At 44.5% G+C, this 22,661-nt stretch overlaps 1 protein-coding gene across 1 annotated transcript; it reads left to right on the top strand.

Annotated features, from left to right (window-relative positions):
* Positions 1-1,067: 1,067 nt before the first annotated feature.
* On the top strand, positions 1,068-22,271 carry LOC307236426 (serine/threonine-protein kinase TAO2-like; the record flags this gene model as incomplete). The annotated part of the gene is made up of 20 exons (XM_080008845.1): positions 1,068-1,199; positions 7,609-7,749; positions 8,088-8,159; positions 8,692-8,793; positions 9,388-9,433; positions 9,879-9,975; positions 10,956-11,069; positions 11,500-11,591; positions 12,089-12,182; positions 12,768-12,849; positions 13,599-13,769; positions 13,931-14,140; positions 14,417-14,545; positions 15,490-15,726; positions 16,375-16,503; positions 18,790-18,993; positions 20,156-20,395; positions 20,515-20,727; positions 21,111-21,293; positions 21,387-22,271. The coding sequence occupies exons 2-20, from the start codon at positions 7,618-7,620 to the stop codon at positions 22,269-22,271; spliced, it is 3,432 nt and encodes a 1,143-aa protein (XP_079864971.1). The 5' UTR covers positions 1,068-1,199; positions 7,609-7,617.
* Between the last annotated feature and the right edge of the window lie 390 nt (positions 22,272-22,661).

Here is a 22,661-nt window from a genome sequence, read left to right as displayed (position 1 = left end):
TACAACAAGGCAGCACAAGAGATGCTACAGTCGATCCCTGACGACTTGTCCAAGGACGCCTGGCTGGCAGCATCCTGGAGACAATCGTGGGAGTCAGCTGCGCCCTCCCGCATCCAACGATACATCCGGGACCCAGGAGGAGGTGTAAAAGGAGAAGACATGCCACGCCACCTATGGACCTCGCGGAACCGCCTGCGTACTGGCGTCGGGCGCTTCAAGTCCTCTCTAAAGAAGTGGGGCCTATCCGACAGTGCGTCATGCGAGTGTGGCGAACCTGAACAGACTGCCGAGCACATAATCACCAGCTGCCCCCTATACAGCCCACCCTCAGAAGCTGGCCTTTTTCACCTAGGACTGGAGACGAGGGCGTGGCTATATGACACTGAGTTGGCCATCTGATGATATACGAAAGAAGAGAAGAAGAAGATAGATAGATAGATAGATAGATAGATAGATAGATAGATAGATAGATGGATAGATAGATAGATAGATAGATGGATAGATGGATAGATAGATAGATAGATAGATAGATAGATGGATAGATAGATAGATAGATAGATAGATAGATAGATAGATAGATAAAAAAAAAGATCCATAAATAATAATCAAAACATTTTATCACATAAAGCTTCTATGAAATATAACATAATTATATAAATACAAACACAATGTGAATGTATAAATTGGTTTGAATTTTTAATTATTGTCTCTATTATTTAGGGCCAAAGCGGAAATAGAAAGATGTTTCCGGTCCCGCCCTGCGAGTCTGTGCCATCTTGTATTTAGCAAGAACAAAAAACGGGCTTGGAAAAAGGGATAAATTGTCAGGACGTCGTGTAGGAAATAACATGGTTTATTTTGTCATATACGTTTAAAAAATACATTTTATGTCACGGCGCTGAGGATGCGCGGAGGAGACGAGCCGCTGAAAAGCAGCAGCCACACCCAGGAGCAGCGGCACACTGCTAGCTGCCGATGCTAGCATAGCCAGTTAGGAGCTCCAGTGAACTGGTTGAAGCGCTGGCTGTTGGAGCTAACCGGCCGTCACCCAGACATTTCCCGGGGACATCAATGGACACTGACCCGCCGCCGACTTGAACATCCACCCCGAGGAGAGGCGGGCTATGAGGAGCACCGCCTGCTAGCCGGAGTGCTAACGCTTGTTTTTCGTGCCGGAGCGGAACCCACAATAAGCCGCGGTAAGGACCGTTCGGTTGGCTCGTTCAGCACGCTCGGCTCGGTTAGCTCGTCTGGATAGCTGCGCTGCTCGGTAACCCAGATAGCTGGCGTGAGCTGATGCTGTCCTGTTTTTTTTTTCCTTTTTCTAAACTATCCGATTAATTAACCGCAATCGATGATCGCGCGTTTGTTGGTTACCCCGGCCGCCGGTTATTCAGCGACGCTACGACACTCCAATTGTTAAGTTCTGAGCCTTCGGGGGGGGGGGGGGGGGGTATTGCCTGGGTGTCTTGATCCATCTACCCAGCACAACAACAAGCTAAGGGGCCAGGGCTCCTTTCAACCGAGTAAATAGGCCAAAGCCCAAATGTACAAGCTGTGGAGCAGCCAAACGTAAATAACCTCATCTTCGAGTCGAAGGGCTGTGGATACATGTACCGGGGTGACGTAGCATCCATTTGGCTCGTTTTATTCTTTTGGATCCTGTCGTGGAACCAAACTGAATGCACATCGCGGTTGAGAATCTGGGTCGTTGCTTTTTTAACCCTCTGGCTTTCGTTGCCAGTGATTTTTGGTTGTCTGTGCAAAGCCCCGGTCCGGACAGAACAGAGAAACTACTACACGATGTCCCCTTTCACAGCCGACACTGACCGAACTTTATGCATCTATCACAGAGAGAATCGATGAATCCATTACTTAAAATTAAAGCATCGAGCAAACAGTCAGATTCAGTATAACATGCTTCTGTGTGTGTGTGTGTGTGTGAGAGTGTGAAGAACATCATGATTGATCTTATTGGGCATATCCTCTGAAGCAATACCCTAATTTAGCATGGAATCAGGCTCATATTTCATATCCATTAGTCAGTTTATGAAGTGTTTTCTGCCCCTAATTCGAGGACAATGGTTGACATATATCTTATATCTAATCTTCACGTGTAATCTGCTTCCCCCTCAAGATTTCTAACATTCCTCAATGTGCTATAAAGACAAACAAATTACTTCTGTTTAATGTCATGTTTGATATAATTGAGGTTTTGTTCAATACCTAGTATCAACGTTTTCAGCTGTTAGAACAGCTAACAACCTAACCTGCAACTAGACAAAACTTTGCGTTCACGCCATCACTGTTATCTGTGCTAAGCCCGTTTTGAACACACAAATTGGGAGGATTTCTCACAGAACGCCGTCCTAGATGAGACTGTAGACACAGTGACTTTCTCCCACAATTTTGCAATGAAACTCCCTCTAACCGTCCAAAATGGTGTGAAGGTGTTTCCAAATAATAATCAGTGGATTAAAAAAGGAACCATGCTAGAACATAAAATGAGAAAGAAAGTGATTTGGGAACAGGAGGTCAAGCCGTCAAAAGTCATTGACGCAAAACAATTGAACAACTTGAAGGGAAATTTAACAATGGAACATGGGTTGCCAGGTGTGATTTCAGAGCAGGATGGTCAGACCACAGACCTTCTGTTGTTAACTACGGACGACCATGACGTATAAAGAGTGTTGGATGATGATGTTCTGGAAAAAGGTGAAACTGAAAAAGGAACATCTGGTGCCTTTTTATTTAGGTCCAACATTACAGATTACAGCAGATCCTCCTCCTTAGTTTGCGGTTTGCCAACGGAATATTCGAGTTGGTGACGCGATCCTGACGCTGTCCCGCGTGGTTCATTCTCAACTGGAAGCTCTGATCTCACACGTGTATATTACATTTTAAATAGCTTAATTCACAAAAATACATCTTTCAAACAAGATGATGTTATGTTTTATTTGCCGCCCTTGTGCCAGTTAATTTACTTGACTTGGCTTTTTCTACGCTCATTTTTGCTCCTTTCTTCTTGTCTATAGCCTCATTCTCCACAACTAGAGTGGTCTATTTTCCACCCTCTCTCTGAAACGGAGCAGCCACCTCGCTCTTATTTCTGACGGCTGATTCATAATGCCCATCGGTTGAAAGTGTCTGATATAGTCTCTGGTTTCTCCCCGGCACATTGAGCTTGCTAGTGAATCAGTGATCTGTCGTGAGGACCAAGTATAGTCAAAGGCGTGTTTTTATATACAAAAGTGTCACTGTGCCAAATCCCTGAACGTCCCAGCTGTTGGGGAGAGATTGTGCTTCAACCATGTGATGTTGGTCATTAGGCACCGCTGACCCCTCCGTTAAACAACAACCAACTCTTAACAAAACATCTTTTTATTCGTAACACAAAAGATGCCTTTTTGCTTGACATCCATCCTCAGCTCTGTCGCGAGGGTCAGCTGTCCTAGGAAACTTAAATTATCGAGTACAAAACCAAAATGTCAGGGTGCCTACGAGTAACAAACCAATTCTCTTCCTCAATGGAGGACCATGACATTACAGACAACCATGAAGTGTGCATTTAAAATTGCCTCATGCGTTCTTAAATGCGTAGTTACAAAGGAGTATATTCAGAGAAGCGCATGCAGAAGACGCCTTCAGGTCATAGTTTTACTAGCCATCGCAAGGCTGCTAATGCTAATGTTGCCAGAGCAAGTCACAAAGAAATGTGCTCAGTCACACACAGAGCAAGGGAATATGGAAGCATTCATCATTACAATAGTCACAGAGACTTTCCACTATTGCTATAAATCAAGACATTTTCTTATGGATTCACCCCCCCCCATGTTAGATTATCCAGCTGAGCTGAACAATGTGCTAATGTCAAATATGACATCATACCAAAACTTATCAAAAACATTTGTCAATAACCAGACACGACTTAAAGCAGAGGAAAAGAAACTGGGTGACTTAAGGCAGATGAGTAGAGGTGACAAGCTCCAGGCGAAGCTTCCAGAATGAATCATTGTTTTACGCCAATCTGATTCAATCCACATCAGGCCTTATATCACCAGGAATATGGTTTATTAGGCCATGGATGTTTTTCACAAGCCGTTTCTGTTTGCTTCTCTTTTTTTGTTGTGTTTCTTGTAATTAGTTTATATGTTAACAGCAATTTTCAATTTATATTGTGATGCAAACATTTAGAATTTATGGTCAGTCGAGAAATATGACTCATAAGATCATGATCACGTGACCTTGCACTATGTCATTATACTGCTTCCATGGACATTGGAATCATCGCATCTACAGCGTTGGCACCAGGTTTGGAGGACGTCGAGTGAGTTACATTACATGACGTCAGTTAGCAGACGCTTTTGTCCAGAACGACTTACAGTAAGTACATTTGTCACAGTATTAAACCAACTGCATGTCACAGTCCCAGCTAAACATTCTCTAGAAACAAGCAGCACCAATGGAGTCAGAGGTTTTGCTTTTGTATCAGAAAGTAATGGGAAAAGAGATGCTCATGAGTTCCTCAATAACTTACTTTGGTAGAATTTCTCCATTAGATGTCCTAATGTGTCCAAATAACTTTGTGGAATTTGCTGTTTTCATTTTTAAGGAAATGTTTGTTATTAAACTAAAAGTCAGTGCTTTTGTAAATATTATAGATTTAACTGCAAAGTTGAGCCGTTGGTGCCGTCGAGCTGATTGCCTCCCCTTTTTATTTTTTATTTTTTATTTTTTTACTCTCATGCGACCAACATATTTCCCATATAGTAATGATCAAATATGGGGGGTCTACCCCCAAATTAAACCATGCTTCATGCAATAGAAACATTTTCTTTAGTACAGATATAAACCATTTAGGGATGACCTTAGGGAGTGCTTGGTATCCCCTGAATTCCGCCAGATTTGTCAAGATATGTCAACTCCTGGGGTTCAAATAGAAATTATGTCATGAGTTTATTAAGGGCAAATTGATTACCAAAGTAATTTCTGATGGAATAAGTAAATTCCCTTCCCCTGAATAATAGTTGATATGTGTATGTTCTGTGTGACGTTCACTTCTATGTTGTTGCTCGAGTCGAAACGAGGCGGTTTCCTCGGCAAGTACAGTGCATAATTCATACAAAGGACCCTTTCATTTCACTTTTCAGGACATTTTGAGCTCTCGGGTGTAAAGATCTTTCGGAGATAAATGTGACTGAAAAAGTGTCAATGTTGGCTGGTGCAGCTCAGTATATCGGAATGATCTGTATGTCATTACGATCGCTATTTTTTGAAAAATCATGTCGGCAAACACTTGCTGGATTCAAGTTTTTGTGTTGAGTGAAAGTGTTTTGTCGCTGCTCTGTGGCCGTATGAAACAGCTTGAGTACCTGGCTTCTCTGATGCACAGTTTGGGCTGAGCGTATCAGGGATGCTTACTGGAGCCAACGCACTCTTATCTTGAAACTGTAGTTTTACTGCTGACATTATGAGTCCCAGCCAGCGGACATATAAATAATTAAAATGCATTAGTTTTAAAGTGCCCATTATTGAGAACAGGCTTCCATTTTGTTTCTGTTCCTTCCCCACATATCTGTTCTCTCTGCTTCCCGTGGAATCTTTTCTGTAGGTAGTCTCTCTCTGTGTGTGTCTCTCTCTCCGTCTCAGCCCGCTCTTTATTTTGCATCGAAACCTCGGACAGTTTCACGGCTTTTGCCATTCTACATTGATAGCTCCCCTATCAACCATCAAGAGATTGAGCATCATAGATTCTGAGATGTGTTTTTTAGGTACAATGATGTTACCGACTATTGATTAATTGCTCATAAGAATTTAATCCATCAACGGGCATCTTTGTGGGGCGCAGGGCATTTCGGGGGGGGGGAGACAGGCAACAAAATAATAAAGCCAGGAAGTAGTAGTACTCACAGGAACGACAGGGGGAAGTTGAGAAAAAGACATGTCCAGTGGAGTAGGAAGTAGTTGTAGACATAGGTGGAGGCTTCAGGAAGAACGACAAACAGCAAACCTGGCTGTGCACTCGTCGATGCCAAGGAGGAAACTGTGTTTATGCTCCTTCACAACTAATGCTGCGTTCATATGGAAGATGGTCGATACGGATAACAACACTTTCTTAACGGCACGGGGGGAGGGGAAAAAACCCGGAGCGAAGGAGGGGGTGGTACGACGGCAAAATGAAACCAGCGATATGTTGCTATGGTGATGACTCCAGTAAAATATATTAAACAAAATGATTTTGTGTATGTTTATATATAACAATTTTAGTAATGTTTAGTGATTTTAATAGCGCCTCGTTGTCCATATCTGCACCAGGCTTTGTCTGCTTGAGCCCAAGCACTTGATGCCCCATTGACCCCATGGTTCCCTTCTTATTAAGCGCGTTTTTTTGGGGGGGGGGTTTGTTTGTTTTTCAGCGTGCATGGGCATTGAGGAAGCGGATTGTCTGGGCAAGATATGTACATCCATGAGGAACGTGTCCTCAGTTCACCTGTCATGTTCGCACAGTGGAGCGCAGATCACAGGCGTCCCGATGCGCACCATCGGGACCCCGGTGATCTGCGCTCTGCCATGCTGCTCTGTTTGCCCAGAGTTTTTGTTTTGCTCAGCTCTGTTTTTTTTTTTTTTTTAAGCATCTGCCTCTCACCCTCTCCGCTCCATTTTCAAAACACGGTAAACTGCACTTATACCGTTTCAGTGCTCAGATTTTTCCTGGCTAATTTATATTAAAAAAAAAAAAAAAAAGAGCGCCTGTCATCAATTTCAGTAGCGATGGATGGAGTCGATCACCGATGGATGATTTGATCGTAAATCTGCCCAAGCCTAGTAGGTCCCCACGTGCCATGATGCCACCCCCTGGTGACATCGTTAGCTTTTATGTTGTCAATTAATTTGCCATTGTTTAATGTTAACAACTATCAATTAAGGAAATTCCATTAAATTTGCATCCCTATACAATACTATTATTTTTATTTCCTGATGGGTTACTTCCAGAATTGACATAACGCATCCATAACGCACATCCACACACGTGCCAAATTGGAGTGGCATGTTGAAGAGGTGGGAGCACAGGTTGGCCACACATTGAACCAGCAGTGTTCAATGTGTGTGTTTACTGGCCTGATGCTCTTACCATGTCCCCATCTCAAATTAAGCAGCTCTCTACTTCTGCCTTTTATTTGGAGATTTTAGATGGGGTGTTACAAATCCTAAATTTCTCAATATAATGTGAAAACTAAAATATAATTATAAAAATTATTAAATAAAATCAAAGTGCACAAAGGAAATGCAATAATACATTCCAATCATATTTCCAAAAAATAAATAAATATATATATATTTATTTATTTTTTTTATGTACCGACATATACAGTAATATTAAATGAGCATTACAGGTTTAAGTTTTTGGTCATTTTGGTGTAGTGTCTTAATTGCATAGTTTTATTGTGGTATGTAATGAGGTCCAGGACCACAACAACGTCTTGTTTTATGCTTAAACACCTTGCAGTGTTCATTTTTTCCCTCTAGGCTGTTATTCTGAAGTCACCACGTAACATATGGGTCATCGTAGCAGCGCGTCACTAACTGGCTCATCTTGTTGTCACGCAGGCCCTGGCCATGCCCTCGAGTGCACGGGCGGGCAATCTAAAGGACCCCGAGGTGGCAGACTTATTCTACCGAGACGATCCTGAGAAGCTGTTCGCAGACCTCCGCGAAATTGGCCATGGCAGCTTTGGAGCGGTGTACTTTGTGAGTAGACCGTAGGGGGCGGTGCAAGACTAGATTTCGTCTGGGTTTTGGGTTATCGTGATGCCGTCATGTAGTATGTTGTGTTTAAGGCTCCATTACAGTAAAGTAACGCAACCTTCTGAACTTTGTAGGCTGTTACGCTGTTATAATCAACACCTCTACCTGCTCCATCATTGTATCCATTATAGTAATGATGAACAATTATTCATATTACGAGTGAATGGTTTGTCATATATTTGCATGTTTACATTTTATGAAAGTGCCAAAGTTCATCCTCAAAATCACATAGAATTATCGATATCGAGGTATTCATCAAAAATTTCGGGATTGCCTGACAGGCCCGAGACGTGCGCAACAATGAGGTGGTGGCCATCAAGAAGATGTCGTACAGCGGCAAGCAGACGAATGAGGTAAATTAATAAATCTATGTTCTATGTGTGTAAATAATGAACGTACACATGAGATGGGGTGTGCATCAAATCAGGGATCACATTAGGGATGCGACAGTAGCGCTGCTGGTATTCGATGTCGGCCTCGCGCTTTGACTGGGTATCAAAATTTGCTTTCAAGAGCCATATTAAACCCATTAGACATTAATGCCAAGTCTTTTGATTTTCTTTCTTTTTTATTATTTTATTATTTGTTATGTCCAGGATCGATGTGTTTCATCAGAGAACAGTCATAATTCAGTTTTATTGTGCATAATCACAGGGTGTCACGACATTTCACTGTGTATATGTATGACCATATTTATATGTATGTGACAAATAACCTCTTGAACTTGAACAACTCAACATCTTCGAGTCAGCAGTACCTCTTTGCTGATTATAACTCTGAAGCGGTCATGAAGAAGTGGTGTGGTTGCATCCCGAGCTTCAGAAAAGTAGTGATTAAGGCTCTGACTGTGTGTTCCGTACTGAGCTGTTACCCTTCTCTCTCCAGAAATGGCAGGACATCATTAAGGAGGTCAAGTTTCTGCAGAAACTCCGCCATCCAAACACCATCGAGTACCGGGGATGTTACCTGAGAGAGCACACAGCATGGGTACCTGCCGTTTGTCCTTCTGTCCGTCATCCCGTTTATGTACTCTAAATCTAAAATTCTACTGCAAGTCAGTGTATTTTTGTCAGTAACATAGTCTGGTTCCTCCTTTTTCCAAACGTGAATCACTTTGAGCTGAGCTGCTGCCAGATAATGTTTAACATGGGATGATATTTTCACTCGCTGCTGCATCAGCATATGTTGCGCTGATCACTACGTACTTTTTTTCCCTCATCTGTTTTATTGATCATTAAAGACATATTTATCTGATATTGCAATATCTGTAATTCATTCATAAACGGATATCGGGATATATTGATTATGAAATTCGATTTCTTCAATTTCTTAATCGGTGTGAAAATTGTGACATTGATACATTGTTTGGAGGTTAATGCGAGCGTTTTCCATCTGAGTTCATGCCACCGTAGGCACAAATTAACTTAAGATCCTGCCAAAAACCCAGCCCCTATATGGATGTTTTGTTACATTCCCTCTTCTCATTGCGACAATAAATGTTTTGTGGATCTGCTGTGATGCGCTTCTCTTAAGTATATATTTTAATATTTATCTCCATGTGGTATGTCCTGCCCTTCTCAGCTGGTGATGGAGTACTGTCTGGGTTCAGCCTCAGACCTCCTGGAAGGTCAGTACACTTCCCCAAACTGAGCAACCACATTGTTTGACATGCATTGCTTGGCTTTAATCCAAGGCATTGGAGCAGTTTAAAATGTTTAGAGAGAGACACTTCACTGAGAATCGATAGATGCCTTTACTGTCGTTGCTGAATCCAAGTATCAGTCCATACTGACTTCCAGTCGGCCATAATGATTGACATGTTATCCATTAATCTCCATTTGTCATTAAACATTTCTGTCTTGAAAAAAATTAAAAATAAAAAGCAGAAAACACAGTTGCTTTTCTTCAACGCCTGACATGTTTAATAAAGCTAAATATCACAGCCAACTGTAATTTTAACCTGGTACCAGTATATGTATCGGTACATCCTCACACTGGGGTTGTTGTCATTTCTATTTATTTATTTATTTATTTATTTATGTCTCATTCTTTCTTCTCACTTGTCTTTGTAGTTCACAAGAAGCCACTGCAGGAAGTGGAAATAGCTGCTATTACCCATGGTGCGCTGCAGGGCCTGGCATACCTCCACTCCCACAATATGATTCACCGGTAATGTCTTTCTCACTGTTTGGAGGTCTATTATCATCAGCCTTTTAAAGTCATTTTCCGCCACAGCTGTCGATACCCGAGACTCTGAGGACAGAACACGTACTTGACCCATATATATAATATATATTCTTTCTGGGTACTTCAGCCACCCGATGCTGAATTCTGCTCAATGAAATTGGTGCCAACACAGGCTGTTAAGTTGTAACAAAGTGTAATTAACTGGCGCCTACAATTCTCCAACCCACGCCAGCCCCCGCACAACTCTCCATGCACTAAATATGTGCTCAGTGCAATACCTATTGAAATGCAAAGCGATGACAATGCCAAACAAACACACTATGTATTACTACATTGACTACACCTGTGATTGTCAGCCTTTTTGTTATCAAGTACCCTCAATTTGATACACATTAGGCCACGGACCCCATTTCATAAGGTTTAGTCTCTGGGGTTTTTATTCTTTGCTGTGATTTGGGACAAACTTCCATACCGTTCTATACTACAGTTAGGGAAATAACAGGCAAACTATGATCAAAACAGTCATTATTTTAAATTCTCTAATGACGCTTATGTCTTAAATAAAATGATGGTGGAGTTGAACTGTTCATTATTTTGCTGTAAACTCTTGACGGACCCCACATTGAAAACCATTGGACTACAATATGTAATTCACTAAAATGTGCAAAATCCAAATACCCCAAAATGTAGCAAATGTAGGAAGCGACTCTCGCACGTGGAGATTTTTTTTTTTCATGTAGACATCCGAAAAATAATTTTAAATAAATACATCGACAATAAAACACACAAACAGTGAATCTGATGGAGCAGATGAAAAAAAAAAAATGTTGGAAACCAAGCGTTCAGAGGCCGAGCGCTTTGTATGCAGCATAACTTTTTCATTGGTTTACCTCATTATTTCACACTTTTGCCACAGCTACTAGGAACAATTGGTGTCTAACCATCTGTCATGTGTCGCCCAGGGATGTGAAGGCAGGCAACATCCTTCTGACAGAACCTGGACAAGTGAAGCTGGGGGACTTTGGCTCTGCCTCCATAGTGGCCCCAGCCAATTCCTTTGTGGGGACGCCCTATTGGTGAGTGTCTGGACTGCAGCCACTGACAGACGGTTGTGACCATTACCAAACTAACAAATCAGATTAGTGCTGAAATGAATTTTGGTAATCCAATCTCTTGAGTTTAAATGTGGAAACCTGTTAACCATAAAGACACCGAAACTCCAGGAATCAACAGAAGAATTAAAATTGACAGAAAGTGTCCTTCCCTTTTCAACACCAGCCCTCGGACATAAAATGTAAATCATTCTTCCAAGAGAATCTTCATGAGTCATACAAACGGAGCATAATTCACACCCACCTTTCATGACTCCAGTCAGTCTTCCCAAGTTTTTACCTCACACCAAAACTATCAACTTAGCCAAGTACTCCAAAATACATGAAATACAGCTACTATGACTCGCATGCAAGAATGTAGATATTGATTCCGCATTGTGTTACATTCTGACAGGATGGCTCCAGAGGTGATCCTGGCTATGGATGAAGGTCAATACGACGGCAAGGTGGACGTCTGGTCGCTGGGTATCACCTGCATCGAGCTGGGTAAACGCCATCACTGTCAAACTGCTTAAGTCTTAAATTTGGTACCTTTTCAAAGATTTTATATTGATCCATAAGATTTTATGGATCACTCAAAACCCAGATTTGTAACAGCCCTGGTTCAAGGAAAGAGAGGGACTCAGTTGCTCAATTCAGAAGGTGTGTGTGTGTGTGTGTGTGTGTGTGTGTGTGTGTGTGTGTGTGTGTGTGTGTGTGTGTGTGTGTGTGTGTGTGTGTGTGTGTGTGAGATACATTGACTAGTCTTCAGTAGCTAATATTTATTAATCAAATATTGCATTAAATAGTGATAACTAATATGTTTAGAAATTAAGGTGGCAGGGGTCATTTTTGAAATGAACAGTGGCCAAAAACGACGGGGGGGGGAAATGCTGCACATTTTTAAGTTACACAGAATAATCTGGCTTGCAAGATGTAACTGCTCTCGGTTGGCGTTGGTGATGTCGACGTTTTTCTAAACACCTTGTCTGTTGTTCTTCCAGCGGAGAGGAAGCCTCCACTTTTCAACATGAATGCTATGAGTGCCTTATATCACATTGCTCAGAATGAGAGTCCAATCCTCCAGTCCAACCACTGGTGAGAACAACACCCCCTCACGTCTTCCCGTCTCCATCTCTCCGTCTCTCTGCATCCATCTCAGCCTCTTGCATTCTCCTTCTTTCTCTCTCACCTTGTTCCTCCTTGGTGCTCTCTCATTTTGCCTCTCGGACATGTTGTTATGACAGAATGTGTCTTCTCTAGCTTTACGTGGCGTTCCGAATCGATTACATATTCCCAGTCTTTCCCAGGCCGTTCAATGTTACTTCAGAGAAAAAAACGACACACTGCGTAGTCCACTACAAATGGCCCAAAATGAAAGTGTGAGCGTTCAGTCGTCCTAAAATGCAAAGCGGTTCTACAGTGAGATAATGTGACGTGATTAAGCAAAAAATAGCATTGAAAAGCGTTATTATTTTTTACGGTTTGGTTCCTAATGAATCGAACAATATACATCTCCCTGTGTAATGAAGGGAAATGGTAAAACATAGATTTTATCATATAGGTAGTAGTGAACTCTGTATGTTTTATTATGTAAGGAGTATGAAGTTGATTTTCAAACACAGTATTCCAGCTGTGCCATTCTTTTCCCATACGGTAGTAAACATGCTCGTCTCTCCACAGGTCTGATTACTTCCGTAACTTTGTTGACTCCTGCCTACAGAAGATTCCTCAGGACCGGCCTACCTCCAACGTGCTTCTCAATGTGAGCGCACATGCACGCCCCACACACACACACACACACACACACACACACACACACACACACACACACACACACACACACACACACACACACACACACACACACACACACAGACACTATGTGATACATCATATTGGGAGGTTTGAGCATTACGTTATCATGATTTTACTGTAGTATTGTCTTACTGTCTTTCTGTGGTATTGTCATCACAATTAATAAACTGATTTGAGATATATATCAATACTTAATACTGTATGGTTATCATGACGATAAATGTTTGCATATTAGTTTGTTTGCATATTATTAGCCATCTCTAAGTCAAATATATTTTAATTTCTACTTAAGAAATATATCATGGGATTGCATATTGCAGATCCATCATAAAGGAATGCCAATTCTAATGGTGCAGATATAGTCTGTTTTGGAAGAAAAGCTGAGAAACATGTGCACACACACACACACACACACACACACACACAAATGCAGGCAACTGACTTGGGAAATAAATGTAAGCAGCCAGTTAGTACATTCCAGTAACTGGCTATTCTCACTGTAACGTTTTATTGCCATTTAACTGGAACACGTGCTAGAAGCAGTGATTTCAGCCAGCCACCTTGTGAAAAGCCAGTGGAGAGAACTATCCTGTTACAAGCCTTATCAAGATAGACAACGCAAGCCTGTACACCTGTACACGACACATGCCTTTGGCTCCTCCTTTCCAATGTGTTATGCCGACGCCCCTCCCCCAGCATCGCTTCCTGTGCCGTGAGCGCCCCCTGACCGTGGTGATGGATCTGATTGCCCGCACCAAGGATGCAGTACGTGAGCTGGACAACCTGCAATACCGCAAGATGAAGAAAATCCTCTTCCAGGAGACTCAGAACAATGGCCCCACCCCAGAAGGAGGGGAGGAGGAAGAGGTACTGATTGATACTCTCAGACCGCTATTTATATTGTTTCAATTTTTGATATGGAAAATGTAATATCAATACTTTGTTTTGAGGCCATTCTCTCTGTCTCTCTGTCTGTCTGTCTGTCTGTTTGTCTGTCTGTCTGTCTGTCTGTCTGTCTGTCCCCACAGGAGGTGGAGCAATACCTACTCCGGACAGGCACGGTAAACAGCATGGAGAGCTCCCAGTCCGTGCCCAGTATGTCCATCAGCGCAAGCTCCCAGAGCAGCTCTGTCAACAGCCTGGCTGACGGCTCCGACGACAGCGGCAGCGAGATGGCCATGATGCAAGAGGGAGAGCACACCGTCACCTCCAACAGCTCCATCATCCACCGGCCCACCGTAAGCATTTAGCAGAGTCACCGTTTAAGATTTCTTTTAAGAAAGTGCTTGTGGGGTTTATAATGGGTTGAAGATCCTAAATGGTGATTGTTAAATGACTCCTTTAATCTGACATAGATCCGTGTGTCAATCAAAATGTTGTATATTCAAATGAAGGTGTATGGCGAGCGTACAGGCCGCAATGTCTTAAAGTGGTTATCCTCCACGAACTTAAGTGACCAAGGAAAAAAAATGAACTACCCTCTCTCTCCCCCTGTCCCTCTCTTCTTCACTCAGGGTCAGGATAACATCTATGACGACCCATACCAGCCAGAGATGGACCAACCCCAAGCTCCCTCTGCTGGTCGGCGCCGTGCCTACTACCGCAACCGTGACCACTTCGCCACCATCCGCACAGCCTCCTTGGTGAGTGCCAGGGTTGAACGCAATGCAAGAAAATATGCAATCTGCCCTAAATGTGTTGGAGCGGTGGTAAGATATGTGACCGTTGGGCAACAAGCTTACTTTCATGAAGGCTCATCCATTGACATCTCTGCCACCGTGTAACTTCCTGTGTTTTGAGATGTCAGCTCTTAAATCCAAAGTATCTCCAAATAGCAGATGTACTGTTCTTTTTTTGGTCCCAACTCCTCCGGGTTCGAATTTCCACTGGAACTTTTTTTTTTTTTTTTCCCCTTCTATCTTTTTTTCTGTTGACTCATTCTCTAGCTGTGCTAGAGGGCACCTTGTGTGACCGGTGAATGAGAGGAATCAGTTGTGTGGAGCTTTTAGGAGCTCTTTTAGTCAAGCTTTCAGTGGATACGCACTGTCATGAAATTAAGATATTTTCACATCACGATCCACATGTTAAAGTCAAAATGAGCTTCTTTTAAAGCTCCAACCTGACATCTGTGCCATGCAAAGTTCTTAGCTTGTTATCTTTCTAAAACTGCCAATAAGCTTGCCAATTTCAACTTCTTGGCTAAAAATCAAAAGAAAAAGCAAAGCTATGTTTTTGATGAGGTGTATGTGTGCCATTGATCAATTATCTATTGTGAGCGTTCCTACATTTTACTTTTTGGCAATGTAGAATTTTATTTATATATATATATATATATATATATATATATATATATATATATATATATATATATATATATATATATATATATATATATTTTTTTTTTTTTAACTCCCTCTAGTATTCCAGATCTCTCATTTATTTGACCACAAAAATGTCTATCACAATAATTATTGTAATTTCTTATTACACAATACCGCTGAATGTTTAAAAATATAATTATTGCACAGACTGATTTATTACACTTTTTTTTTTTTTTTCTTTCCCTCCCTTCTTCATCCCCCCTCAGGTGACTCGTCAGATCCAGGAACACGAGCAGGGCTCGGCGCTCCGGGATCAGATGTCCGGGTACAAGCGGATGCGTCGGCAGCACCAGAAGCAGCTGATGGGTCTGGAGAACAAGCTGAAGGCGGAGATGGACGAGCACCAGCTGAAGCTGGACAAGGAGCTGGAGAACCAGCGCAACAACTTCTCCGGCGAGGCCGACAAGTTGTCCAAGAAGCACCAGGCCATCCTGGAGAAAGAGGTGAGCGGATCTTCCTGCTTTGAGACATATCGCCAAGGACGTCCCATGCCATTTTGCAATGGCTTGGACGTCCCATGCCATTTTGCAATGGCTTGGACGTCCCATGCAATTTTGCAATGGCTTGGTGCTGAATTAACCCTCTTGTTTAAGCAAACAGGGTTTCCCACTACCAGCCTTACTAGCCAGTAAAGTGTCAGATCAAAATATAACAATTTAAATAAATATTATCAATGACTGGTTTGTCACCATGTTTGTAAATGTTCAGTACTCTTTGCACTCTTGAGTGAGATTTTCTGTTTCTTTGTATGTTTTGTATTGTATTTACCTTAATTGAAAGATGCACACACAATACTACCATTCTGTAGTTGATATTAGCTTTATTTATGACTAAATGTATTCTTATAATGGAGTATATGCTGACATGGGATTTATTTACTGCGTCATCAACTTGGTTATTGAGGAATCATAGAACCATAAACTGGTAAAATTTGCACTAATTGTCCTATTAGCTCCCCATATTAGCTCCCTATTATGACAGTTGGCTCTTACTTTGCCAGCCTATGGAACCTCCTGCTACTTACGTCCTACCCCTCCCGGGTTTCCCTCCAGAAGTTATTGACACCATTTCTACTTTCTCGTCCCTCCCAGACGAAGGCAGCGTTGGCAGAGGAGAAGAAGTTCCAGCAGCACATCTTGGGCCAGCAGAAAAAGGAACTCACCAGTTTACTGGAGTCACAAAAGCGTCAATACCGCCAGCGCAAGGATCAGCTCAAAGAGGTGTGCTGCTCACTACTACCTGACCAAGTAGATTCGTGTGAATAGTAAATAGTCTCTTTAAGTGCATAGTGTCAAGCATTTTGACTCATTTTTTTATGTATTGCTTTGCCATTTTCAAGCCAACAGTCTTTAGGGATTACGCAAGAGGCACTGAAAGGGCTGGGTGATGGTGGGAGTCTCTGCCCACAGGTACGGGTTCAGGGAGGGGGATGGAGTGTTTCTTGGCTTGGTGCGCCAACACGGCGAGAGTTTTTATTGTGCAGAGGAACAAAAAGGCTCACTGGCCAGAAGTATAAATAATGATCATTTCGGGGGCAGGAGACATGGCATTCCGCTCTGGCTCCTGGTCGGCTGACGAGCCCGTGCACCGATCCCCTCTGCAAGACAAACCAAACATTAAGGCAGCTTTGCAGCCGCGGGAAAGGGAACCGTGCTGTCACCTGCAGCCGGGGCTTGACCACGCCCCTTGGTCCGCCACAGTGATATATCATTATAATATTGAAAACTTCATATATCCTCTGGGATTTTACCATTATGTTATAACAATTAACTGTTGTCGTTGAGGCTTCATTACTGTAAAGTCATACTGTTTTATGGACTTCATAGACTGTTGTAGCTGTTCTGATCGATGCCTCTACCTACTTGGTTATAAGGTTCACATTATTCATTTGTTTCTCAAATATGTGACCGACCACGCCCCCCCACCCGGCCCCTTTCGCAGCGCTGTACTATTGGCTGTGTGTGGAAAAACATCGGAAATTACTTTTTTGGTCCAAAATTAGATCATAGCAGATTTAAGTTCCTCAAGTTGTTTTCTGTCTCTCAACGTATTTTCAAAACTGAGTTTGACTTCAAAATATTAGATAAATATTAAAAAGTTGAGGCTACGGGCTCCACCAGCAATAGTTGAGTTACTGACCAACAAGTTGTTAAACGTGTGGTGATACTATGATTCTCTTTGGTGCACGCATGAGTGACGTGAAACCTCACTCATGCATGATAAAATAAGGTTAGAAACTGTATCAAATGGTGAATGACTACACCGCGTCTTCTTTGTGTGATTAAAAAAAAAAAAAAATTGTAATAATGTTGCGCTGACACAACAAATGGCTTGGCGGGACCCTGCCATTTGCATTCTGGGGATAGTTTTGTGGTGATAGGCTTTCATGTGTGCCACTTTCTTAAAAACGATCATTGTTATAAAACAATAGATGCGGGAAATGGGAATGTTTAGAGGTTACACAATACTAGATGGTCATGCTCGTACAGTGAGCATGAACTTAGAATGAGAGAATAACTTATTCTTAAACTTAAACAGATAACCGTGAATTATGCATTTTCCAAATTTTTTTTAATAAATAAATGATTCAAATATTATTTCATTAAAACACATTCAACATTAACTCATTGGAGTACGGCACTGTCCTAATGTCACTAATTGTGTTTCTAAATGGGTATTTTTTGACACAAAAGTCTGGAAGTGCTTCGAAACTTTAAAAGGCTGATTTCTCAGAACTTCTGTTTTCAAAACCTTCATCTTTAATAAGTCATGGCTTACAAAACATTTGCTTGATTCCCACAAACTGATGCCTTATTTCGACGCTCTGATTATACACTTTTATATTTAGCGGAGGGGGGAAAAAATAAAAAAGTAAATTTTCGAAATGTGACACTAAAGTATGCGGGTAAATATCTCATAATGGCAACAAGTCATCCCATCGGTCTCCACATCTTTATTTTCACGTCTTAAGCCAAACAAAGGCTGCTTTTCAACACCCATACTTTTGCTCTCATGAACGAGCTTGACACTATGTTGCACAGCCCCAGTTTTGTTCCAAACTGAAACTCACCTAAAGCCAAGAATGCCTTAAAAGCCTGGATGTGTTCTGGCTTTGCCCAAAATATCGAGGCTGCATGGTCGGTGCCTTAGCTAACGGGATTGACCCAGATATCCCGGCGTCGATTTTGACAATGACAGAGAAACTCCACTGAGTTCTTTCATCAGGAGAAGAAAATCCATGAATGTACTTTTTAAGACCCCAAGTCCCTTATTGAAGTATTGATATTAATAAACTTTTCCCTCTTTGAAACAAAGTAAAGAATTGTTCCCCTTCACTTGAAGAAAAATCTTTCTCTCCTCTTTCTTCCAATTTCTTTACTTCCTTCCTACTTTTCCCTACCGTTTCCTATTTCCTTCCCTACTTTTTCACCTTTTCTGTCTCTCTCTTTCCCTCCCTGACATCCTTGCTCTCTCCCTGCTTCGTTCCTTCCACCCAAACCACTCAGGAGCTGAGTGAAAACCAGTCGACTCCCAAGCGGGAGAAGCAGGAGTGGCTGGTTCGCCAGAAGGAGTGTCTGCAGCAGATGCAGGCGGAGGAGGAGGCCGGTCTCCTGAGGAGGCAGAGGCAGTACTACGAGCTGCAGTGTCGTCAGTACAAACGGAAGATGCTGCTGGCCCGACACAATCTGGAGCAGGACCTTCTCCGAGAGGTACGGTACACCTCCCGGCACTGCCAAACACGTGGAGGAGATCCGCCATTACCACTAGATGTTACAACAGGACCTCCTCTAAGACGTACAATACACCTCCAACCACGATGAGAGGCTCGGAGGATACTAGGGCCCCCCCCCGACACCACTCAATGTTAGTCCAGGTCCCTACCACTGCTCGTGGCTTGAAGGAGACCGTTGTCTCCCAACACCACAAGATGATGAACATGACTTCCTGTGAGAGGTGCAGTACGTAGTGTTTTCCCCTATATGCACCCCCCTATATATACCCTAACCCTACCGCCGCTGAAATATGTTTTTCACGATTGCCGAGGAGAGGGCTCCGTCACATCTCTTTAGAAACTTAACTTTATATTATTTTGCGCTGCGGACGCTTCATATCCAGGTCAGTTCACACACCTGTGAGTGAAACATATATCAACAACGATTACAACGACATATAAGCACCGGGTGGATGTCAACAATGACGCGAGCAGTGCTGATCACAGAAGATTGTCATTCGCCGAAGGGAAAACAGTCTGCCACTTCACCTGAGTATCACGGAGTGCTGTTGGCATGGTACTGGCAAGTGGAGAGTCAACGGAAAACTTGTTTTAACCTGAAACTCTCAACCAGGCCCCAAAAACCGCATGCTGTGGGGGAGTAGCGAGTGAGCGGGTGTAGCTTGCCGGCTACAAGTAGCATGTGCTGCGCTTCGGGTCTGTAGTCTGGTAAGACTTGGATACCTTGTAGCTGTAAGGAATATTAACTGCCAAAAGCTTCCGAAGACACAGAAGTATTTTGGATAGCTGTTTATTATGATAATAATTATAATAATAATAATTATTATTATTATTATAGGCGCAGGGCCACTGAATAATGCACACATGCATGCGAGTGTGCTTTACCTCCACTGCTACAACTCCATCCTAGGGGAGACACTGGTATGCCTCCAACCACCACTAGAGGCTTGGAGGAGCCCCCCCCCCCCCCCAACACCACTAGAACAGGGCCGAATCCGAAAGGTGTACGCCATGCATATCAGTGTCTTGCCGGGGCTCTTTTTCCTCGCATAAAAATTAATTCCAAATCTAAACAAATGCTTACCCCTCCTCCTTCTCTCTCACCCCCCCCCCGGTTGTTCCTCCTTCTCCTCCCCCAGGACTTGAATAAAAAGCAGACTCAGAAGGATCTGGAGTGTGCCATGCTGCTGCGGCACCACGAATCCACGCAGGAGCTGGAGTTCCGCCAGCTGGGCTCGGTGCAGCGCACGAGGGCCGAGCTGATCCGCACGCAGCACCAGACGGAGCTGACCAACCAAATGGAGTACAACAAGCGGCGCGAGCAGGAGCTGAGGCAGAAGCACGCCGTAGAGGTCCGGCAGCAGCCCAAGAGCCTCAAGGTAGGAGAGAGTCGAAACACGGAGATGGTACCGAGGGCTCTCAAAGGAGTTTGAAAGCCGTGGCAGACACCCTGCTACGATGCTCAACCGGCCGCTGCTTTTTTTTTTTTTCCCTCCAGTCCAAGGAGCTGCAGATCAAGCGACAGTTCCAAGACACCTGCAAGATCCAGACGCGCCAGTACAAAGCCCTGCGCAACCACCTGCTGGAGAGCACCCCCAAGGCCGACCACAAGGCGGTGCTCAAGAGGCTTAAGGAGGAGCAGACGCGTAAGCTGGCCATCCTGGCCGAGCAGTACGACCACTCCATCAACGACATGCTGTCCACACAGGCTGTGAGTAAGGCAAGGAAACCCCCGTGCATCTCCACACCAGACCCCCACGTCCGTGCCGATTCCACTTCGAGACTAAACCCACTTCTGCACTTAATCCGCTCCCACGCCGAATCCGCTCCCACGCCGAATCCGCTCATCGAATCCACTCCCACGCCTCTCATGAATTAAAATCAATTGCTATTATTTCATTTTGCATAGAAAGTGGTTTAAATGCACGGAGTGTTATGATATTCATAACTGATGAATGAAATAGACTGTCCCCACTGTACCATCGTACCCACTTCCACGTCTCACTGATACAACCCTGTAAACATGAGGGACGAGCTGCCCCGCAGAGAGCGCTCTACTGATGTGAAGGCTCTCTCCCTCTTGTTCCCCCATAGCTGCGCTTGGACGAGACCCAGGAGGCGGAGTACCAGGTGCTGAGGATGCAGCTGCAGCAGGAGCTGGAGCTGCTTAACGCCTACCAGAGCAAGATCAAGATCCACACGGACTCCCAGCACGAGAGGGAGGCCAAGGACCTGGAGCAGAGGGTCTCCATCCGCCGCGCGCTGCTGGAGCAGAGGGTACGAACAACACGAGCCGTGACGTCATATCATCATGAAAGTTGATCATAAAGTTGTTGTCTAAATTTGGCGAATTTTTCTGCCTCCCCCCAGATCGAGGAGGAGATGCTCTCGCTGCAGAACGAGCGCTCGGAGCGCATCCGCACGCTGCTGGAGCGCCAGGCGCACGAGATCGAGGCCTTCGACTCGGAGAGCATGCGACTGGGCTTCAGCAACATGGCGCTGACGGGCATCCCGGCAGAGGCCTTCAACCAGGGCTACCCCACGCCCAGCCCCTCCTCGGGCTCGGCCGGCTGGCCCTCTCGCCCCGTGCCGCGCTCCGGCAGCCACTGGAGCCACAGCGTGCACAGCTCGGCGGCGCCCCCCGCCTGGCGCAGCCAGAACAGCAGCGCCGGCGCGGGGTTCAGCCGGGCGGAGTCCATCAGCTCGTCCCACGGGCTGGGGCGGGACAGCGAGGTGCGGGGCCACCCCTCCTCGTCCGCCGCCGCCTCCGCCTCGTCCTCGTCCTCCTCCCACCACCAGCACTACCTTCCCCAACACTACCAGCACCACCAGAGCACCCCGCAGCTCTACCGGGACGCCCACGACGGCAGGGAGCGTGAGAGGGAGCGGGGGGGGCGGGAATGGGCCGGGGGGGCCCACTACTCCCACTACTCTCACCACCACCACCACCACCACCAGCTCTCCTCCCAGTCGCTGGCCCTCCTGCCGCCACCGCCGCCGCCTCCCCCCATCTCCCTCTCCTCCTCCTCCCCCCCGTCCTCCTCTGCGTCGTCCTCGTCCTCCTCGCAGGGGGGCTTCGGGGGCCTCGGGGTGCGGGGCCCCGGCCTGATGGCCCTCAGGAACAGCCCCCAGCCCCTGAGGAGGACGGCGTCCGGGGGGCCGGGGGGCGGCGGCGGGGGCAGCGAGGGCGGGCTCAGCCGCAGCACGTCGGTCACCTCGCACATCTCCAACGGCTCCCACCTCTCATACTCCTAAGCCCCCCTCCCCCTCCGTACCACTACCAAACCCTCCCTCCCCCCTCCGCGCTTTTAGCCTCCACCAGCAAAGCGAAGGGAGAACTACGCTCTGTAGAGGAAAGGGTTATGGGGAAATTTTAGCTTTTTTTTTTTTTTTTTTTTGTTTGTTTCTTTTTAATAATTTGTTCTTAAAGAAAACTTGAGCGAACTAGAGCAGTGGTAGTAACTCAAGTCAAACTCGTTATTTTGATTTGGGGGAGGAAAAAAACAAAACAAAAAACAACAAAACAAACAAAGTCCATCCTCTATCAATAGAATGTAAACCAGCCTCTCGACCGATACAAGGGCTTCAATCGTCCTTGTTTCACAATCAACAGTCGTGAGGCCGCCTCCGAGTCGACCGGGGGAG

The sequence above is a fragment of the Zeus faber genome (assembly GCF_960531495.2).
Source record: "Zeus faber genome assembly, chromosome: 11".
Taxonomy (NCBI): Eukaryota; Metazoa; Chordata; class Actinopteri; order Zeiformes; family Zeidae; genus Zeus; species Zeus faber.
The sequence above is the reverse complement of the archived record's forward strand: the minus strand, read 5'-3'. Positions and strand labels throughout refer to the sequence as shown.